The sequence below is a fragment of the Electrona antarctica genome (assembly GCF_951216825.1).
Source record: "Electrona antarctica genome assembly, chromosome: 14".
Taxonomy (NCBI): Eukaryota; Metazoa; Chordata; class Actinopteri; order Myctophiformes; family Myctophidae; genus Electrona; species Electrona antarctica.
This window is the reverse complement of record NC_136795.1, coordinates 36,343,116-36,364,498: the sequence shown is the minus strand read 5'-3', so window position 1 is coordinate 36,364,498 and position 21,383 is coordinate 36,343,116. Positions and strand designations below refer to the sequence as shown.

Sequence of the window (21,383 nt, the reverse complement as noted above, 5' to 3'; positions counted from 1 at the left end):
CCTGCTTTATAACACTATTGGATCTCCGTATGAAGCTACCTGTAATGTTTCGAGAGACGCTGGGTGGTGGACGCTGTTATTTTGACAGTCACTTTGCGCCTGGCAGGTATGCACATGTTGTGCTCCGCGTGGGCCAGGACTGTCATAGCGCTAAGTAGGATGCATCAACTGTGGTATGCAACTATGCACACTACCAGCCCTTCACTAAGTACAAGAGCTCTTATACTTTAACCCATTAAGACCTCAGGCCGATTCCAGTGGTGGAAAGTAACTAAGTACATTTACTTAGTTATTTAAGTACTGCACTTAGGTGCAATTTTGACGTATTTGTACTTGAGTATGTCAAACTTGCAGTACTTTTACTTCTACTCCGCTACATTTCAGAGGCAAATATTGTACTTTTACTCCACTACAATTATTTGACAACTTGAGTTGCTAGTTACTTTGTAGATTTTGATTATTATTACAAAACATACATTAACCACTTCAGCCCTATATACATTTCGGCTATTTTCAAAAGATTTTTAGACATTTTGAAAACATGAAATTGGACTTTCGGCATAATTAGTACTTTCTACTACATTTCTAGTATATTTTGATGCCAAAACTATTGTACTTTTACTCAAGTACATTTTGAATATGGTTGTTACGGAGTAGTTCTATATTCTGATATTGGTACTTTTACTTAAGAATTGGAGTACTTTTTCCACCACTGGCTGATTCTAGATCAGTAGTTCTCACACTTTAAAGACTTTTCAAAAATAGCAGATGTACAAGCTCGCAGCACGGCTGTGAGCTTGTAAATCTGCTTTCCCGGTTTAAATGGGTTAAGACACTTGTACACACTTAGTTTACTTATGATCCTAGGTGACAATTTCTAATATGCATTTGATGTATTACTTTGTGTTGTTCTTGCTTATTGTAAGTCGCTCTAGATTAAGAGCGCCTGCTAAATGTATATTGTTAAATTGAATGCATTCTCATGATGTGAGACACTCTGTGTTTCTAAACATTCTAAACTTAAATGAACCCAAGAACTGGAACGCATTTTTGTCACTTTAGCTTTTAACCACTTTAACCATAATTTTAAACTTTAGCTATGGAAAAATAGCAGATCTACAACACGCTACGAACTTGTAGATCTGCTATTTTAGAAAAATCGTAAAAACGTGTGCAAATCTTTGAATATATATTCTTTCATAGGAAACGTTTTTTAACTCACATCTTTGCTTCTGTTCTGGAACAACATATTTTCAGATGGGGGTCGGTGGCCAAGCCCAATTACATATAATTTTGGGGGTCCTTGACATGAAATAGTTTGAGAACCACTGATATAGAAACAGGTTTTTCAGAAGACATTTTGTTAGAATCGGCCTCATGTCTTCATCCATTGAGACCTGGAACGCATCCATGTCACGTTAGCGTTTAACCACATTAACCATCAACCCATTTTGGGGCGGGAACCCTTTTTGGTGTTTTAAACATTGTTATAATTTAGCTATTGAAAAATAGCAGATCTACAAGCTCATAGCGCGCCACCGAGTGGCGCGCTATGAACTTGTAGGTCTGCTATTTTTTAAAAATCGTTAAAATGTGCCTCAAATCTTTCCGAAAATTGTCATGATTTAGAAAACTTTTTTTTTTAATTTCGACGTCAGGCCTGAATGGGTTAATGGGTTAAGACTCCCAGTTGTACAGGGAGGAACACTGTGTAAGTACAGTACCTGTATGTGCTGGTTGGGGACCTGCAGCAGCAGGGCCAGGTCAGTGTAATAACTACCTGTATGTGCTGGTTGGGGACCTGCAGCAGCAGGGCCAGGTCAGTGTAATAACTACCTGTATGTGCTGGTTGGGGACCTGCAGCAGCAGGGCCAGGTCAGTGTAATAACTACCTGTATGTGCTGGTTGGGGACCTGCAGCAGCAGGGCCAGGTCAGTGTAATAACTACCTGTATGTGCTGGTTGGGGACCTGCAGCAGCAGGGCCAGGTCAGTGTAATAACTACCTGTATGTGCTGGTTGGGGACCTGCAGCAGCAGGGCCAGGTCAGTGTAATAACTACCTGTATGTGCTGGTTGGGGACCTGCAGCAGCAGGGCCAGGTCAGTGTAATAACTACCTGTATGTGCTGGTTGGGGACCTGCAGCAGCAGGGCCAGGTCAGTGTAATAACTACCTGTATGTGCTGGTTGGGGACCTGCAGCAGCAGGGCCAGGTCAGTGTAATAACTACCTGTATGTGCTGGTTGGGGACCTGCAGCAGCAGGGCCAGGTCAGTGTAATAACTACCTGTATGTGCTGGTTGGGGACCTGCAGCAGCAGGGCCAGGTCAGTGTAATAACTACCTGTATGTGCTGGTTGGGGACCTGCAGCAGCAGGGCCAGGTCAGTGTAATAACTACCTGTATGTGCTGGTTGGGGACCTGCAGCAGCAGGGCCAGGTCAGTGTAATAACTACCTGTATGTGCTGGTTGGGGACCTGCAGCAGCAGGGCCAGGTCAGTGTAATAACTACCTGTATGTGCTGGTTGGGGACCTGCAGCAGCAGGGCCAGGTCAGTGTAATAACTACCTGTATGTGCTGGTTGGGGACCTGCAGCAGCAGGGCCAGGTCAGTGTAATAACTACCTGTATGTGCTGGTTGGGGACCTGCAGCAGCAGGGCCAGGTCAGTGTAATAACTACCTGTATGTGCTGGTTGGGGACCTGCAGCAGCAGGGCCAGGTCAGTGTAATAACTACCTGTATGTGCTGGTTGGGGACCTGCAGCAGCAGGGCCAGGTCAGTGTAATAACTACCTGTATGTGCTGGTTGGGGACCTGCAGCAGCAGGGCCAGGTCAGTGTAATAACTACCTGTATGTGCTGGTTGGGGACCTGCAGCAGCAGGGCCAGGTCAGTGTAATAACTACCTGTATGTGCTGGTTGGGGACCTGCAGCAGCAGGGCCAGGTCAGTGTAATAACTACCTGTATGTGCTGGTTGGGGACCTGCAGCAGCAGGGCCAGGTCAGTGTAATAACTACCTGTATGTGCTGGTTGGGGACCTGCAGCAGCAGGGCCAGGTCAGTGTAATAACTACCTGTATGTGCTGGTTGGGGACCTGCAGCAGCAGGGCCAGGTCAGTGTAATAACTACCTGTATGTGCTGGTTGGGGACCTGCAGCAGCAGGGCCAGGTCAGTGTAATCGAAGGTATCGTCCAGAGCCAGCAGAGCCCCGTGGACGCCGCTCTCTGTCAGGTTGTCAGCGTACTCCTTCAGGCCAATCGTCTGCACCCAGCACATCACACGCTCATTGGACCACACCATTACATCTGGGTCACAGAAAAGAAAGAGCACACCGACGATGAGAAATTATAGTCTGAAAGCAAACAGCCACTCCCCCCCCCCCCCCCCCCCCCCCCCCCCCCCCCACAAACACACACAACTACGGCGAGCCACACATCTGTTGGTCCACACAGTTGTAAACCATTTTAATGTGCATGTTGAAATGTGTTGTGGTATTCTAGTCACTAAGGCTGAGGTCAGATGAGGGGAAACATACAAATCCAGTTTGCGTTAAGTATACATCAACCACAATCAATCTCATGAAATTGAATTCAAATGAATGTAAAAAAAACAAACAAAAAAACATTAAGATCAGAAAATATGTTCTGAATATTTAATGGCATATATGTTTTATATGATTTGTATTTAGTAAGAGAGGAAATGGCTTGGACGAGATCTATTATTTAGTACAGAATATTACTAATCTAAAACTAAAACAAACAATATCATCTAGAAGTGTTGAAAAATGTTGAAAAGTGTCTGACTTTGTGGTTAAGAAATGCTGGAGTGGTTCTTGTAAACCGTATCTTGGCACTGCTCAAGTAAAGCTCATCAAAACATTATATTTTATGTCAACATTTTTACCATACTGAGTGCAGATCTTCAATAATTGTTGAAGCCCAGCACTGTATGGACTGCATATGACTAAATCATCAGCATAGTCTACACGAGATGATTGACAACAGTGTCTCCTACAGTACAGCCAGTATTACCCATTCAATTGATTTGACAGATCATCCATATAAACTTTAAATATAAGGCGTACCTCATTACTGATGAGTGTTAAAAGCATACATTTACTCATTGGGATCAATTCTGCTTTGGGGAAAACAGCAAAAATGAACTGAACAAATTATCTCCCTATGTGCAATAGAGAGAGAGGGAGAGTTTGTTTAATAACTGGAACAGTTGACTGATAGACTTATCTAATCATTGAGCCATGTGTAAACCATATTGCTGCTCGAACTTGTTGTGGTTTAGAATCTGCTCAAGGCATGAAAAATAGGTAGGAGTGATTCAGAACTTCTTCCAGCTATGTGAAAGGTTTCTGGAAGGTCATTTGTTTTGTCTAAGCCAACACGGTTGCTTAGTATTAGTATTCAATGAGGTCATATTATGAGAATGCATGACATGTGATATAACAATGTTTTTTTAGGAGCATACTTTTTCAGAGTTCATCCTAATAATCTAAGGTTCACAGATAAGCAAAAGTTTACTTTCTTTTCAACCTTGCTCTGCAAAAAAAGAAAAGAAAAAAAAGAAAAGAAACAAAACAACAGTTTGACAGTAATCCTAACTAGAAAGGAGCAATTTCGGCAAATTGCAAGTGTTCCCCCGAGGCCCCCGACACGAGTCATGGGTTGCGGCAGCTTGGACCCAAGGAATATGCTGGGAGGAATAGCGTCGGAGCCCGCATGCAACATGCGATTCAAATTTGCTATGCCATTTTGTTTTTAAGCTATAGGCCCCTACCACTAATTTTGCAAGCGAATTACACTGGCACTGAGTCCTGTGATCATGTGTATTTCATTTTTGAGGGTATTGTTCTGCATCAAACAGTTCCTTCTTATATATGTGCCGGGTTAGAGTTAAGGTTACAGTAAGTGGAAATGCTTTTGGTGCGGCATTGAGTACATGTAGACTGTAGAGGACCCTCAACCCTCAATTAGTGGCAGCGGTGGCCGAACGGATAGCGGCGCGGTCTTGATACCGGAAGGTTCCTAGTTCGAATCAGCTGTCCGACACGTTAAAATTACCACCGCTGAAGTGCCCTTGAACAAGGCATTGAACCACTACGATGAAATGTGTTCTATGAGCAGGGCCTGGCTGGAAACAAGTTCTTGAGCTTAGCCCAGATACCCTGGGTAAATATAGATTTCATTTCATTTCATTTCAACATGTGATACAAATTTAGGGTTGATAGGACGATTTGTAAAAGATTTTTGGCAAATAGGCCTCCCCAATAACTTTGGAAGCCAAATCCAAATTCAGCCTGTATATTTTTTATGGGTCCAGAGATCCTGTGCACCAACTTTTGTGAGGTTTGGACAAAATGTATAGGAGGTTTCAGAGAGAAAACCTTATTCCCATTCATGTCAATGGGAAAATGTAATTAACTTAACAATGCAAGCACACGGTTCCCGATGAAGCCGGTCGATTTGAAATATATGACATGGGGTCATCAACATGTCCGTACACGGACACGTGTCCATGACGGCAAGACATGTCTATGTCTGTTTAATTCATTTAATTTTGAAAAATAATAATAATAATAATAATAATTTAAAAAAATATATATATAAATAATGTGTTTGTATAACTTTGGTGACTTGTAAAGTAACACGCTCATTAATATGTTGCAGTAGACAATTGCATCAGGTGAAGACAACAAGACAGAAGAAATTATTGCTAATGGCTGCCTCAATTCGTCAAAAATAGAAAAATGTGCTTTCAATCCTTTGGAAGGAAAAAAAACCTCTTTTTTAAAGACAACAGATTCTTCGAGTGTATGTGGTGTGGTCAGACAATTAAATAATTAAAGTCAATGGCATGCAAGGCGCCAGAGTGAGAAAATGGTGCAGGAAAAGAGCAAAAACAGAAGGCATGTCATCTGTTCAGAGGAGGTGTTTGTTACCGAGGCAAAGGAGGGCAGAACTGGACAAGTAAAGCTGGTTGTCATTAGTTGAAAGACGGTGTTTCAAAGTGTACACTAATGACAATAACAACTAACAATCATAATCCATGGTAACCCTCCATCCACATCCCGAGGACCTCCTACAACCCTAAAGGTTACAGTAGCTCACCTCTCATCAAAGTTAGGTGCCTTCGTCGCATTAGACTACACTCATTTTCAACATTTTACTATGTCATTAATGTACCTTAGAGCTGTTTTGTGGAAATAATAAAAAAGTTCCCCCATTCTGTGTTTCCTAGAACTAGAGGTCTGAAAAAAATCATTAACATGGTGAAACACATCTTGATGATGTCATCAAGATGTGTTTCACCATGTTAATGATTTTTTTCATAATTACAGTTCTAGGAAATACAAAATGGGGGGACTTTTTTATTATTTCCACACAACAGCTCTAAGGTATATTAATGACATAGTAAAATGTTGAAAATGGGTGGTTTTCCCCTTTAAATTAAAATCCTCGCATGCCCTTTGTTGGAGCCAGTTTTGTGTTTTCTTTGTTGTCTCCACCAGGCCGAAGGCATGGGGAGAGAGTATGTTTTGCACTCCGTCCGTGTGTGTGTGTGTGTGTGTGTGTGTGTGTGTGTGTGTGTGTGTGTGTGTGTGTGTCCGTCCGTCCGTCCTTCCGTCCGTCCGTTACCAGCTAATCTCCGGCACCGTTAACCCGGTCGATGCCAAACTTTGCATACACACTCCCTGGATGCCAACGATGAACCTCTGCCCCACATTTTCCAGAACGGCCTGTTATAGCGCCACCATGAGGCAGCTTTTCACATGTTTTACCTAAAACTGCACCGATCTGCGTGAAACGTTGCATGCACACTCCCTAGAGGCCAAGGACAAACCTTTGACCTGCATTTTCCGCATCTGCCTTTTATAGCGCCACCAGGAGGCCGACTTTTGTAAAACACATTTTTTTATATTACTCCTCCAGATTCTGTCCAAAAATCTCACAAATCGTTACACAGTATCTCTATGGTCATGTGCTCAAGTCGGATCTGTCCGATATTTCATATTCCATCCTAATTGGCTATAATTGGCTTTCCAGTTTGCCCCGTTTTGAACAAAAGCCTCAAATCATGAACGCAGCATGCAATTTACGTCAAATCTTTCACACATTTTCTTACTAGGCTGAGGAATATATCCCACCCTTTTCACATTGGCCTGTTATAGCGCCACCAACAGGTTGATTTTTGCAAAACACATTTTTGGAACAAAATGCCTCAAAATATCGGTACACATGATCTCTGTAGTCATGTGATCAAGACGAGTCTGTTGGATTTCTCAGATTGTACACTGATTGGCTAAGATTGCCTTCCAAAGTTTTCAGGAGTGGCCCGTTTTGTACAAAATGCTGCAGATGTCCTGCTCATCCAGAATTCTATCCTCAGAGATGCTATGAGTGATCTGGCTCTGCATTTCCTCAACAAAATGAAAATTGTTGCAAAAACAAATGAAAAAAACATCCTCCTAAACATTTTGCCAAACATCACACACACTCCTCCTCCTGGTGGAGACCTGTGCCCGGAAGGGCACTTTTTCTAGTTTTCACTTCTTTCATTATGTTTCGTTTTCATATCAAATATTATTTTGTAAAAGATAAAGTTCTTATAATTTGGATATTTGATTATTAGAAGCCTCCACCTCTAATTAGAAACCTTTGGAATAATAATAAAATGTCATGTCGATGTAGTGAGCCCTTATGCACTTCCGTTATAATTTCTCTAGTAGTGTGTTTCATAAAGATCCACCGTAGACATGTTATGAGCTACTTTCTGTCAATACATTCTGTGCAGGTGATTATTTTTGTGTTGGAAGCGCTCGTCGAAGTCACTGAATGGCCCAGCGTACCACCTGTTTCGAATTTGCACATAATGCAGGAGTCAGCAGCACGACTCGTTAATAAAAACGAGGGCTTACAAACTCCAACACTTAGAAGAAATATCACGCCATGGAATTTCTTGACAGAAAGCAGCTCATAACACAGCTTTCCCTACAGCTGCAATGTTGGTGAGTTTAACGTCATTTAATACAAGCAGATTGGAAATGCCGTTTGGATCAATGGTATGTCAATGGAGGGTATTGCACTCTAGATTCATCCTATTATAAGAACAAATCTAGTGTTGCAAATTGCGGCAAATGCCTCTACACCCTTCATTAATCACTCAACATGTACATTTTATCCTTGATGTTTCAGTGAGAAGCATTTAACATGTAATTATTACGTCTAATAAATCAAATCAAGTAGCTTGTAGTGTTGTTGTTGCCTTGGACTCATCAACAGAGAATACCTGGATGGAAACCGCAACTAGCTACCCTACCTTGTCAAAACAAACCAATGTTTTAGTTAGTAGAACTTCATGTCCTTCAGAAAAGCTAGCAGTCTCTATAATAGCCATAAGCCAATAATGCACTCACCTTTGCAGCTAAGTGACCCTTTTGCGATGGAAGCACTGTCTGTACTGACGAGACTCAATTATTATTATCCAAAAATAATTAGGATTTCTTTTGTTAAGTGTGGTGTATTTTCACCACATAAGCTCAGTAGTTAATGAAGACATAATATTGTTTTTAAAGGGTCACTCAATGTTAGTAGTATTTGTAGTAGATAACAGTAGCACAATTTGAAATTTGCACCCTATGGCCAGAAAGAAATAGTCTGTGTGTTTGACTATAGGGTTTGACTGGATTGCTGAATTCCTACAATGACCATAATGCTTTGGTGCACTTGTGGTTGGGAGACACCCCATGTGGGCTGTCTTACTGAGACGTCTGATGAAGAGCCGTGAGGCTCGAAACGTCATGTCCCCCGTGGTGAGAAAATAAAATCTTAAAGCGCAAATAACATGCATTTTAAAACTGCTTTTAATATTTAATATCATATTGTCTACGTCCCTCAAAGTTATTTCTAATGGTTTGAGCCTCAATCACCACTCTGATATAACCAGGCCTTGTCATTTCTTTCTGGACTTTGAAAGCAGTTTTGGCTGCAGTACCACAATGTCCTGAGGTGGTGGGGGTGCTGATATGCAGATTATTTAATATTTGAGTCATTATAATACTGATGCTAGATAAAACCAGGCTTGTTTCCATTCCATGCCAGCTTGGAAAATCAACAATGGTGGACATTGTAAACAAAGTGGAAATGCAAATTTGCAACTGAAGACTGAAGAAGAGGAGGAATTATACAAAGTAGGGTGACATTGATGACATCACGATGAGGCCAAAATCAGTTGAGCTGTTCCTGAGAGCAATTTCCATTAAAACACCCATATGATATGAAAGCCTGATTGTTCAAAATTGGTTATTTGTGGGGTTAGAAAACACATATGGGAGCCCCAAAAACACAAAATAAATTGAAAAAGTTGAATTTGATGTTATAGGTCCTTTAAGCTTTTGGATCTCAGTCTAGTGTGCGGACCAGTGTGCGGACCTTACTTTCTTCTATATTATTTACTTCAGCCCAGCACCTGGCGTTCAGTTAGTGGATGTGCGTGTTCTATTGTTTCTATTTCTGTCTTACTGAGACAACATGTAGTCCAGGAGGGAAGTGAGATCACATTTTCATGACAAATTTTGGTCATGAACATGGCGTCATGAATATGGAAACACACACAAAAACCCCAGGAAAATGTTTTTTCCTGGGGTTTCCATCATTAAAATATGACCATCACAAGCTGCCACGGTGCTCATTGTGTGTGTGGCTAAAACTGTGGGAGGCGTAGCATGCCAAAGTTTTGAGGTTGCTCTGTAATAGAGGGTATGCGCATGCATAAAGTGAGTGATAAATCGAGTGGCAAAGTGAGTTTAACTTTGTTTATCATCGTTTAATGCAAACAGATAGGACTTTTCTATTTGGATGTATGGGCTGTCAAGGCCAGAAAGTAGGTTTTTGCTACAGTAGGCGTTCCCGCATAACTTCCGGGTATGATGATGTCACGCGCATAACCTCTATAGTCGCCCAAATACTGTACTGTGTTGGCCCCTAGTAACCACACTAATAACAGATCTTAATCAGGGGTTTATAATAATCTAAGATATATGTGCCTCAAAAACCCTCTAAGCTGGTAAATAATAAGAGGGGTGGACCAAGGTAGGAATGAGAGGCATGAAAATAGCCTTCAAATTGAAGGCGAGATGTGTTACGTAATGTCAGGGAAGAAGCAGTCACCTTTGTTATGGTGCACGCTGTCCTCTCGCCTCCTCTCCAGCTCCTTGCGATCGTAGTTCAAACGCTTCAGGCACATGATGCCGTAATGCAAACTGACCCTGGGAAAAGGTCAAAGAGGCAAAAGGTCAGGAGGTCGGCAGGTCAACTGAGGGCATATCTCCACTCTCACGTGCATTCAGAAAGCATTAACACAATTCTGTGTCTTTGACCCCTCAACTCTTTAAGCCTGTTACAGAAGCCCCTGGGGGACATGCACCTGCGGAACGAGAGTGACAACAGCACCAACACCACCTCTTGTATTATCTTTTTAACGCCTTCCTACTTGTTTATGACAATCAGACAGGGAGCCAGCAGAGAAAAGAATGAGCCAGACAATGAGACGTGTGAGAGAGTAACATACGCGTGAGAATAAAATGCTCGTGTCAGTAAGAGGTCCCAAGGTCGAGAGAAGATACCCTGGTTTCTAGCCTGATTCGCTGCGTTCCGTGATTTGTCACTTTGCTACTCAGTATGGAAAGTCTCCTGTTTGACTCGTATTTCATAACGTCACGTAGCCACATTGTTGCTGATACGTCATCAGCCGGCACCACTCTGCCCATGCTTTTCTCACTGTTGAAAAACATTGCGCCAGTTCGAGACTCGAGAGTGAAACCTAGGGTAAAAAGTAAACACCAATTTGATTCAGTAGTCCACTATGTCAGATTCAGTAGTACAAAAAACCTGACGGCTGTGAGCTCATTGAATGATACGTATGTTGCAGTAGCTGCGCAGTGCGCATTGATACGACATCAAACTGGTGTTTTGTTTTTTTCCCCAACCCGCACCACAGATCACAATCAGAAGCCGATTTCTCCCTTTTACATGTCCCACCCACCTTGGCGATAGGACCCTTTCCATCCAGACTGAGTAGCGAAGTGACAAAACAAAGGCTAGAGAGAAGAGAAGAGCAAGTAAACAGAAGGTGAGTTCTACTACCTGTGGAAGCTGTCCACCATCTTGAGCTGTCCTCTCAGCTCTTTCTTGGTCAGGTGGTCCAGCATGCGTGCGTCCACAAGAGACTCCATGAAGTAGCTGCGATACTGAGGCAGACCCAGGCTTGGCAGCCAGTCGTTGCCCACCCACTCATGATTCATGTCTCCATAGGCCAGGATCTGAAAGGTATACATGATCAACACAGTGATTCATATAGTGACAGGGCTGGGCAACTTTGAAGATGGAGAGGGCCACTATAGTTCTCATTAACTCATTCCAGAGGGCCACGTTGCATATACTGTCGTATCAAAAATAGCAGATCTCCAAGCTCAAAATGCGTCGCACTGTGGTGCGTTTTGAGCTTAATTTTGCTATTTTTGAATTGGAATCCTGAAAAGTAACATGTTTATTTAAATTCAAATGCATTTAGTTATAGGTTACTTTAACTTACTTAAATTAACTTTATGAAGTTAAATGCAAATACATTGAACATAAGAAAGACAATAAAATTCAGCTAAAATTCAGTCATTCAGCTACTAATACAGACTGAAGAAATTGAAGCTGGCCATGTTTGCATGTTTGGTTCAAGCGGGCCATGTTTGCATGTTTGAAATTGTAACAGCTGAAATAAATAATATCAATATTCTGATATTAACCTGCGGGCCACATTAAGTGTGGCCCCCGGGCCGCCAGTTGCCCATGTATGATATAGCATCCTGTGTAAAAGTCAGTAGCTTATAACTCGTTAGTGAAGTCTGAGTGGAGCCCTCGTTAAAGGTCTGGCAGGTCTGGCTTGGCATTTCTTCCAACCACTTTCCAAAGCATTCTGTGGTTTTTTGTTTGTTCTGTGTTTGTTTACCTGTGGCTTTTTGTTTGTTTGGTGTTTGCCTGTTGGATTCCAGGTTTATGACTATAGTTTTCATGTTGCTCTATATATTTAGAAACCGTTTTATAAAAGCAACAGGGAGCCATGGTTTATTTTATTTTATTTTTTACTATAGTGTGGTATATTCTTTTGCCAAAGTTATGTTGTTGTGTTAATTTGAAAATGCCCCAGGGAAAAGGTTTGCCGTATTAATTAAATTCTAACCTCCATGACTTACTAACCATGCAATGATGTTTGTTTGGCCAACATGTTGACCTACTAATAAACTCCCACAATTCTGAAAATAATAACCATTAAAGCTATACTCCGGTACTAATAAATTAAATGTTAATAATTAATTAAATAATATGAACGTTATTTTAACCAATATATATGATAGATTATATGAATACATTAAATAATACATTAAATGTTAATAATGAATTAAATAATATGAACATTATTTTAACCATTATATATGGTACAGTATATTAATACAATTGCAATGATTGGAGGTGGTCACCTACTCTTCCATTGTGAAATGTTGACCCTTGCGTTAGTTACATCATCTGCCTGATGATGTCAAAAAGTTATTTGAACCAGATAGGCTCACCAGATTGTAACCTAGATATGCCACCATCTTTACTGTAATTCGGACATTGTTGCAATTACATCTCTCCATCAGGAGAGGGAGACAACAAACACAAAATGTATAGATTGTAGCCTATAGGCAGCATTAGCCAGTGCTGGAGAATTTAAGTACTCAAACATAGTACTTGAGTCAAAGGTGAGATACTCGTGGTAAATATTATTCAACTATAAGTGAAAGTTGCTCAGTCAAATTTGTACTCGAGTTAAAGTACTTTTTATAAAAGTCCAAATTAGTACATTATCCTTTTGATATCAATGCATTGCTGTGTTGAAATGTAGACATTTCCCCCAGAAATTCAAATAAGAAAAGAATAGTGAAAATAGCAGATCTCCAAGCTTGTAGATATGTTATTTTCACTATACCGGTATTTGAAATTGAAATGGGTTTAAGTGGTTAATATATTTTTTGTGTGTTAAGTGTTAAGTATCCAAAAATACAATACAATACAGTACAGTACAATACTCAATAATTAATGATCTTAATCAGTGTTCCACCGCGGACATAGCCTGGCTCCAGCCCCTGAATCGCTAGCCATGCCCATTAAAAAAATATATTCAGGCGATTCAGGGTCTGGTGACGCTCTCGAAGGAGGTCTGAGACTCGGTTGGAAATCTGACCGACGAATCAGCGTCGTTTCAACTCGATGACGTCAAAACAACAGCGCCGTCCAGACACAAACAAACATGGCTGCGCCAGTAGCATAGCAACTTATGCTACTCTTTTGGTGTCACATTTAGCTTCATACTGGGTGAAAGTCTCATTCAAAAAATTATTTTTTCGCTCGAAAATGTTAGTTACAATGACATTGAGTTGACGTGTTTTTTTTTTTTTGGTAACTGTTGCATAATCGCATAACCGCTGACATGCCCTCAACCACGGCTAAGTTCAGCCTGCTGCGGTCGGAGCCTTGTCATCTGCTTTGCTACTATTGTGATTGGTTAAGGGTGAACCAATCGCCGAAGACTGCCTCTTTGTCAACGCCCATCTCAGAAACGGCTGTAGTAGGGAGGGCGTTCAGACTGAATAATGGAGTGAAACGAAATGAAAATTCAGGCTGAGTGTCAGGCTACCGCGGACATAGACATGATGCCAGAATGGTCAGAACGTTGATGTGTAGGCCTTGATGATGTTTGTCTCTAACCTGGTGATGTCTTACCTGATCCCAGCTGAACTCTTTCAGCTCCTTGTGGTCAGAGAAAGTAAAATAGGTAGACACAGAGAGAGAGAGAGAGAGAGAGAGAGAGAGAGAGAGAGAGAGAGAGAGAGAGAGAGAGAGAGAGCAATATGGACGTGGAGAGAGAAAAGGCGGAGGGGTCAGGAAGCGGGACAGGAGAAGCCGGTTGGATGGGTGGGTGGATGGATGGATGGATGTTGCGGAGGGAGGGAGGAGCAGGAGGAGGGAAGAGCAGTGACAGGAAAGGGGGGACAAAGGGAGGAACAGTGTGTTAGTGAACGGGTAATTAGTTGGAAGCAGTTCACACTGAAACAGCAACCGGAGGGACAGACGAAGATGCTCAACACTATGGCCTGGGCCCACACATAGAAAGAGAGAGAGAGAAGAAAAGAGAGAGAGAGAGAGAGAGAGAGAGAGAGAGAGAGAGAGAGAGAGAGAGAGAGAGAGAGAGAAAGAGCGTGGGAGAAGAGGAGGAGGAGGGGGGAGAGACTCATCAACATGATTCAGACCAGACAGACCCGGAATATGATTCAATACTGAGTGAAACATTGTCAAAGTGTGACTGACAGGTATAGCAGCAGATATTATGGGGATTATGAGACACAGACGGGACAAATGACACACTAACCGGAGGCTTGGTGGCAGCATTGAGAGACTCCATCTCTGCATGGGTCATCCACACATTACTGGTCGACTGTGTCATGAAATGAAGAGAGAAACGCAACTGTTGGAAAATAAATCCAACCTGGTGTGTGTTATGTAAAAGCCTAGATCGGACCAAAGATTTATAACAAGACAAAACCGTTTTAACTTAAGCCTGATTTGTACTTTGTCGTATGGCGGTGTCGCATGGTATTACAATGGAGCACAAATGTAAGCATTTTAACGTTATAATCGCAGTGGTCTGATTGGTCGGCACATCACATTTAGGAAAGTGTGAAAAGTGCATTCATAAATGTAATGTCTACTAGAGAGTGTGGTTTGCACGTGTGTTATCGGACAATTCAAAGGAGTTTGACCAGATGAAGAGCCTTGGCTCGAAACGTCGTCAATACATTTATCTTTTGGAGCATATGAGTGTGCGGTTTCCCTTCTTTTTTCCTATGTCACTTTTTGAACCCAGCACCTCCACGAAGTGATGTGCGTATTTTACTATAGTTTCTGGAGGTGACAAACTGACATATTGAGCCTACACCACAGTATGGCAGCCCCCTATAGTACCCCCCTTCACATTCAGTAGATCCTGTGATCTTTTGTGGCCAGATGTAATTTTGTGGGGTCTAATAATACATATTTATTTAGCCCCATGTTGGAATGAAAATCGCTAAAAAATAATAATACTCTAATAATACTTTTACTTTCTCTAATAGAGGGTATGCGTGTGACATCATCATCAAACCAGGAAGTTATGCGGGAACGCCTACTGAGTGGCAAAAAACGACTTTCTGGCCTTGACAGCCCATACATCCAAACAGAAAAGTCCAATATGATTGCATTAAACTACGTTAAACGATGTTAAACTCACTTTGCCACTCGATTTGCCACTCGATTTGCCACTCACTTTATGCATGTGCATACCCTCTATAATAACCTAAAACATGAACCATGGTTGTTAATGTTTTTTTTACTTAAATCCATAAATCCATTAACTCAATCAATTAATCAATCAACTTAATTCCAACCGCAGAATGTGTGTGGTTTTCTGTACACTCTGGTTTTTCTTCTTTTGCACAAAAGCACTATCATACTTATAGATAGAAGTGTGTATGTGTTAATTAGTGTATCTCTCTGTGGTGTGTATGCCGCCTGTCTTCACGCATTTATGCATCTGTGAGGCCTGCCAAAGTGAAGCCAGAGACACATTTTGTGTGGACAAGATTCTATTCCATTCTATTCTTTATCTGGTATGTATCCTGCAAATTCAACGTATTTATTTCTTAAATGACCATAGTGTAGACCTGTAGGGCAGTGGTTCCCAACACTTTCAGCTCAAGACCCAAAAGAGAGATTAGACGTTTCCCCGGGACCCAAACTAGTAAAAATAGCCGGTTTACAAGCTCACAACGTGTCGCTTAATGCCACGTTGTGAGATTGTAGATCGGCTATTATCACTACTTCATAAACAATTGCTTTAAAATGTATGGAATGTTTTTGATTTTTCTTTGATTTCTTCAGAAATGACAAAAAAATGTGTTTTTAATTCATGAAAAGGTTTAGCTTTTTGGAATGTTTTTGAAATACTAATAATTAAAAAACAAAATGTAGGAAACAAAATAATAAAGGGTCCCATAAAAATGGGTCCCGACCCAGTGTTGTAGGGCATAGATATATATAAAGTCTAGATGGCTTAAGGCGGAGTTTCTGATGTCGTCAACGTGGCTATGATTCAGGACGCTTATCTGCTTAATTTTGTTTTTTTATATGAACGTTGTATAAAAGCATATAAGTATGCGGACGTCTCTGACGTTTATAACAAACCAAACCGTTTGAAAATCGGTTGAAAATTGAGCAAGTTGTGGTTATTTAAAAGTACATGCCCCATAGACACAATGTTATGTGGCCCCGAGGTAAGATGGCCGCCACGTAGCAACGTCGCTCTCCATTGGCCAGAGCGTGGGTGAGCCATCTAGCGTTCTTATATATATATATATCTATGGTGTAGGGTGCCACGGTGTGTTGTTGGTCCTCACAGAGCGGGTGCTGGCCGGAGCCGAGGGGCTGGTGAGCGACACCATCTCCTGGATGGCCAGGCGGAGCTTGAGGCGGTGCAGCGGGTTGCTGATGCCAATCTCTCTCTGGATCTCAGTGTCCGACAGGTTGGCCATGATGGCGCCGCTCTTCACGTTGGCACGGCAGGCCGCCACGTACCATGCCGGCATTCCCACCCATAACTGTATAGTGTGAGAGACGGTGAAGAGCAGAGGGTGCAGGGGAAGGAGGGACAGATATAAAGACATAGATACATAATCTCACTAAATCACCTTGAAAAATGGTGTTTTGGTGTTTTAAACATTGTTATAATTTAGCTATTGAAAAATAGCAGATCTACAAGCTCATAGCGCGCCACCGAGTGGCGCGCTACGAGCTTGTAGGTCTGCTATTTTTGAAAAATCGTTAAAATGTGGCGCAAATCATTGAATATATATTTCAGAGCGAACATTTTTAACTACAAATATTTGCTTCTGGGGGGTCCCTGGAACGACATATTTTGAGATGGGGGTCCGTGGCCCGATAGAGATAATTCTGGGGGTCCTTGACATGAAAAAGGTTGAGCACCACTGACATAGAAACATAGGTTTTTCAGAAAAATGTTAGGATTTAGAAGCCTTTTTTTTTAATCGACCTCAGTCCAAAATGGGTTAATCTTTTCCAGAATAATCTAATTAAAAACCTTTCAGCGAATATAGTACCTCTAGCCAGGAGACCACAGTAGGGCCGTCCCAAGATGCAAAGAATACAGTAAGAATACAGTAAGAATCCAGTAAGAATATAGTACCTCTAGCCAGGAGACCACAGTAGGGCCGTCCCAAGATGCAAAGGGAAGTCCTTGGCGACACGCCTCCTCCAGAAGCTCATGCCTGGTATGAAATAAAAGAGAGACAAGACACTGAGCTGGTGTTGGACCTTCCTACTGGGAGAATATGGACAGTATGTTCATTTAAAGGACCACTTCACCACTTTTGAACCTATCGTCATATAATAGGTCCTCACTAATAATCATGAAAAAATGGTGCAACTTTTTTCTACTCGGTCTGTATCTCATAGGAGGGCTGTGGGCAGTTCAGAAACCGTCTTCCAGTGACATCATCGATGGGGAATACAAGCTAATAGAAACTGCAGGCTTTCTAGTCCTGAAAAGTTGTAATGCCAAAATGGAAGCCATCGTTCTCACAATAATAAAAATCTAAACACTTTTGTAAAGAAATCTTGTTTAAAAAAAAATTGCCTAATGATGATGTCACTGGAAGACGGTTTCCAAACTGCCCACAGCCCTCCTATGAGACACAGACTGAGTAGAAAACATCGTCCCATTTTATCATGATTATTAGTGAGGACCTATTATATGAAGATAGGTTGAAAAGTGGTGAAGTGGTCCTTTAAACAAGGTTATTCATGTGTATAACTGTATGCCGGTATCTCTATTCTTTCTCACATGATCATTCTAGGATGACAGAAATATTGTCTGAGGTGTCTGAGGTGTCGGCTAAACGTTAACAAAGACATCATTGTCATAGGAAAACAGACCACTCTTCTTCCCTGATACGCACTTCTTTTTGTTTTTGCGGTCCTTGTCTGCTGGTCCCAGGGTCCCAGTTTTGCTCAACGCCAGACCATCCCCAGGAGCCAGTTCCTCAGAGGGTGTAGAGGCTATAAGACACACAGAAAGGTCAAAGGTACTCTAAACATGGAGTCCAGCACTGTCTCACATCTTTTCCCATGCATCCCTCGACTCCTTTCCTGTCCCACGACATGGTCATTTTGCCTAATAAAAGCTGGAACATCTTGAGTTACCTTTCAAAAAACACCTTTCCTCCCATAATGAAGGTTTCACGAAGCATCAGCCTCACCACTGTTGACTGTTGACACATATTTTGACTGACACATACGATGTTGACACATATTTGAACCTTCTCTTCCATCTGCCTACCGAGAGAAGCGGAGCCATCTCGCCCCGGCTGGCCCATCCTCCCTTTCTCTTTCTTTCCAAACAGTCGACCGATGGAAGACTTGATGCTCTTCTTCTTGCTGGACTTGTGTAGGGAATCCTGACTGCTGTTGGAACTGCTGCCATCTGCTGACAGACTGGAATCAAGACAAGAAGAAGAAGGGGGACAATCTTAACACATTAGCTAAATCCCAATCCTCAAATATCCGCCTTGTCATCCTCCTCCGTCATCCATCCTCCTGCATAACCCGGAAATCGTTCTCATCACTAATGAGAGAGGGGAGCTTCCCAAGATCAGCGCCAGGTGTCCAAAGACATGAAGTGTCATCGTTCTGTGAAAACTACAACATGACGTCACGCCGTGGTGATAAGCGACTCACCGCTCACCCAAACACATCGCTCTGTTTTTACTAACCACCGCGGTGGTCACCTTATCACCTAAAACTGAAACATTAAGCGCGGAGAACGTGATTATGGAAGTTGATTGGGATCTGGCTGAAAGCACAACATTCACTGTTGTCCATACCGGGCTGTCCCACCCCGAGTGTGACGTAAGGGCGAATTGGCCACCATGTGAATTCTGGTTACCTGCGAAATTCCCGGGGGTCATCCAGCATTGCCCCAGGATGGGTGAGCGTCATTCTGTCCAATCGCAGAGCTCGAGGCGTTGGGGGAGGCGTAGAGTCAAGTAGAGCGAGGGAACGATCATCTTCTTTGTTGTTCTGGAAGATAATCAAATCTCTCTAATTAATCATTTAAATGTTGTGCATGCATAATATCTTGTCATTGTCGGGCAGAAACCCTGCAACTTTCATCTTTTTATGTTTGTTTGTTTCTTTTTCCTTTGCTCACCATCAGACCTCCTCCTCACATCTGATCAAAGTTAGGCACCTTTGCATCAAACTATTATCCTGTGATGCCCTTCATTATTCACTCATCATGTACTGTACATAATTATCTGTTTTGACTATTTTTTTAAAGTATAGCTAACCACTTTAACCCTGACATCCATATTTTGGGGATGTCATTAGACTCATTATAGGCTAAAAAGAAAAGAAAATTGCTGATCTACAAGCTCACAACATGTTGTGATGTGTTTTGGGTTTATTATTATAATGGGTTTAATTATTTATTTATTTGATAAGTGGCTTGTTTAAGTGCAGTGATATCGAGTAGACACGCACATACAGTAGGAGTTAGTATACATTTAGGATTTAGGGCTAGGCCTACTGATCACTTGTTTTGCATGTCCATGGCAAAAATTAAACATTGATGGAAATGTCCATCACAAGCTTTCATGATGATGACCCCTGCTTGTGATTTAATAAGAATTACACTGGACTTTCCATTCCCTGAAATGGGACATACACGTTTTTTTTTTTTTACATTAGCGACAATATTATTACGATTATTTTGAGATGACTGCAATGAGATGCAAGAGAGGCCATGCTGATTGCTGAATCCCACATAGTCACATAGAGCAGTGGCTCCCTAACTTTTTAGCCCGTGACCCAAAAGAGAAATTAGATATTTGCCCGGGACCCAAACTAGTGAAAATTGCCGATCTACAAACGTATCCAACGTGGCGTGAAGCGACATGTTGTGAGCTTGTATATTTGTAGATTTACTTCTTAAATATTTGTTCTAATTTGTGGAATTTCTTAGATGGAAAATCTTTGGATTTTGTTATGAATTCATGAAAAGCTATGCTTTTTTGAAAATGTTGAAATAATAATAATTCAAAACAAAATGTAGGAACCAAAAAAATAAAGGGATCCACAAAAATGTGTCCGCGACCCTCAAATGACCCACCGTTTGGGAACCAGTGACCCATAGATAGACCTGTACCTGTCTATCAGTCTCCCGGGCGGGGGAGTGGGGCAGGCGAGGAGTAGAGTGTCCAGAGCTGGGAGGAGAGGGCGAGGCCAGGGTGGACGACGTGATGGAGGAGGGGATGAAGCCCCGTCCCGTACCGTCTCTCCCCAGGGAGGAGGGGGGGATGGGGGGGCCGCCGTCCAAAGCCACGACTCGACTCTCAATTTCCTCCGCCCGAAGCTCTGTGTTCTCCTTCTCTTCCTGGATCAGCCTATATGGTTTAGAGAGGGGAAGGAAGAGAAGGATGAGTGGGGGTTGCAGAGGGCCAAGCTAGATTTGTGTAGTATTACCAAGGGGCCAGTGAGGCGCTCCAACGTTGAAGCTCTGGGCCCTAGTGGTAAGAGGAAGGACTGCAGGCGGACCCGTGCACGGACACGTAGGACCATCACTCCCTACGTCACCCATACGTCACCCCGGACCTCAAATTCGAGGTCCGGAGGAGGTACTTCCGGCAGTCTTCCGGGTGCTTAAAAACGCCACTGAGCAACTTCATCGAAATGAATAGCTTGGGGGCGGGGCTAGTGCTCCAGTTCGGTCTCTATCCTTTAGTATTACCCACAATATATCTCCTGCTTTCTGGAAGCTCTGTTCTATAGCTCTAATGCCTTTGAAATGCAGACCCGCCTCTCGTCTGTAGCTAAAATAAAAATAACGTTTTCCCTACTCACCAATACAAAGGCGGCTTGTGTTATTATTAGAGAGCCTACTTTCCTTAGTGGACGCACTCTGAGCCCCCCACCACACGTATAAAATGCACTTTTTGGCCAGAAAGGGGGGGGGTTTTCACCGGAAGGAAAACTCTTGTCTATTGGGTTTTCTCTTTGCAATATCAGTAGAGGGCACAGTGGAGTAACTAAAAGTATTTTTCTTGGTTAACCGTTTCCGTACATATGACGCCGCCACACGTCCTAGGGGTCCCAATCGACGATTTCTGCTCCTCATCCGTCTCTCTCTCAAAATATGAACGCTTTTTGGATCATATATCGTATAAACTAAAACGATC

General features: G+C 42.2%; 1 protein-coding gene across 1 annotated transcript in view; it reads right to left on the bottom strand.

Moving 5' to 3' along the window:
* Positions 1-21,383, bottom strand: part of LOC306937412 (liprin-alpha-3-like) — a gene marked incomplete at its 5' end in the record, with an annotated part of 46,345 nt that overhangs the window by 5,438 nt on the left and 19,524 nt on the right. Inside the window, 11 exons of the mRNA XM_079521147.1 lie at positions 3,125-3,300; positions 10,177-10,274; positions 11,152-11,327; positions 13,822-13,848; positions 14,468-14,533; positions 16,530-16,730; positions 17,336-17,417; positions 18,108-18,207; positions 18,488-18,642; positions 19,094-19,227; positions 20,354-20,591. Coding sequence (XP_079377273.1) covers positions 3,125-3,300; positions 10,177-10,274; positions 11,152-11,327; positions 13,822-13,848; positions 14,468-14,533; positions 16,530-16,730; positions 17,336-17,417; positions 18,108-18,207; positions 18,488-18,642; positions 19,094-19,227; positions 20,354-20,591 — 1,453 coding nt within the window. The remainder of the gene's footprint in view (positions 1-3,124; positions 3,301-10,176; positions 10,275-11,151; positions 11,328-13,821; positions 13,849-14,467; positions 14,534-16,529; positions 16,731-17,335; positions 17,418-18,107; positions 18,208-18,487; positions 18,643-19,093; positions 19,228-20,353; positions 20,592-21,383) is intronic.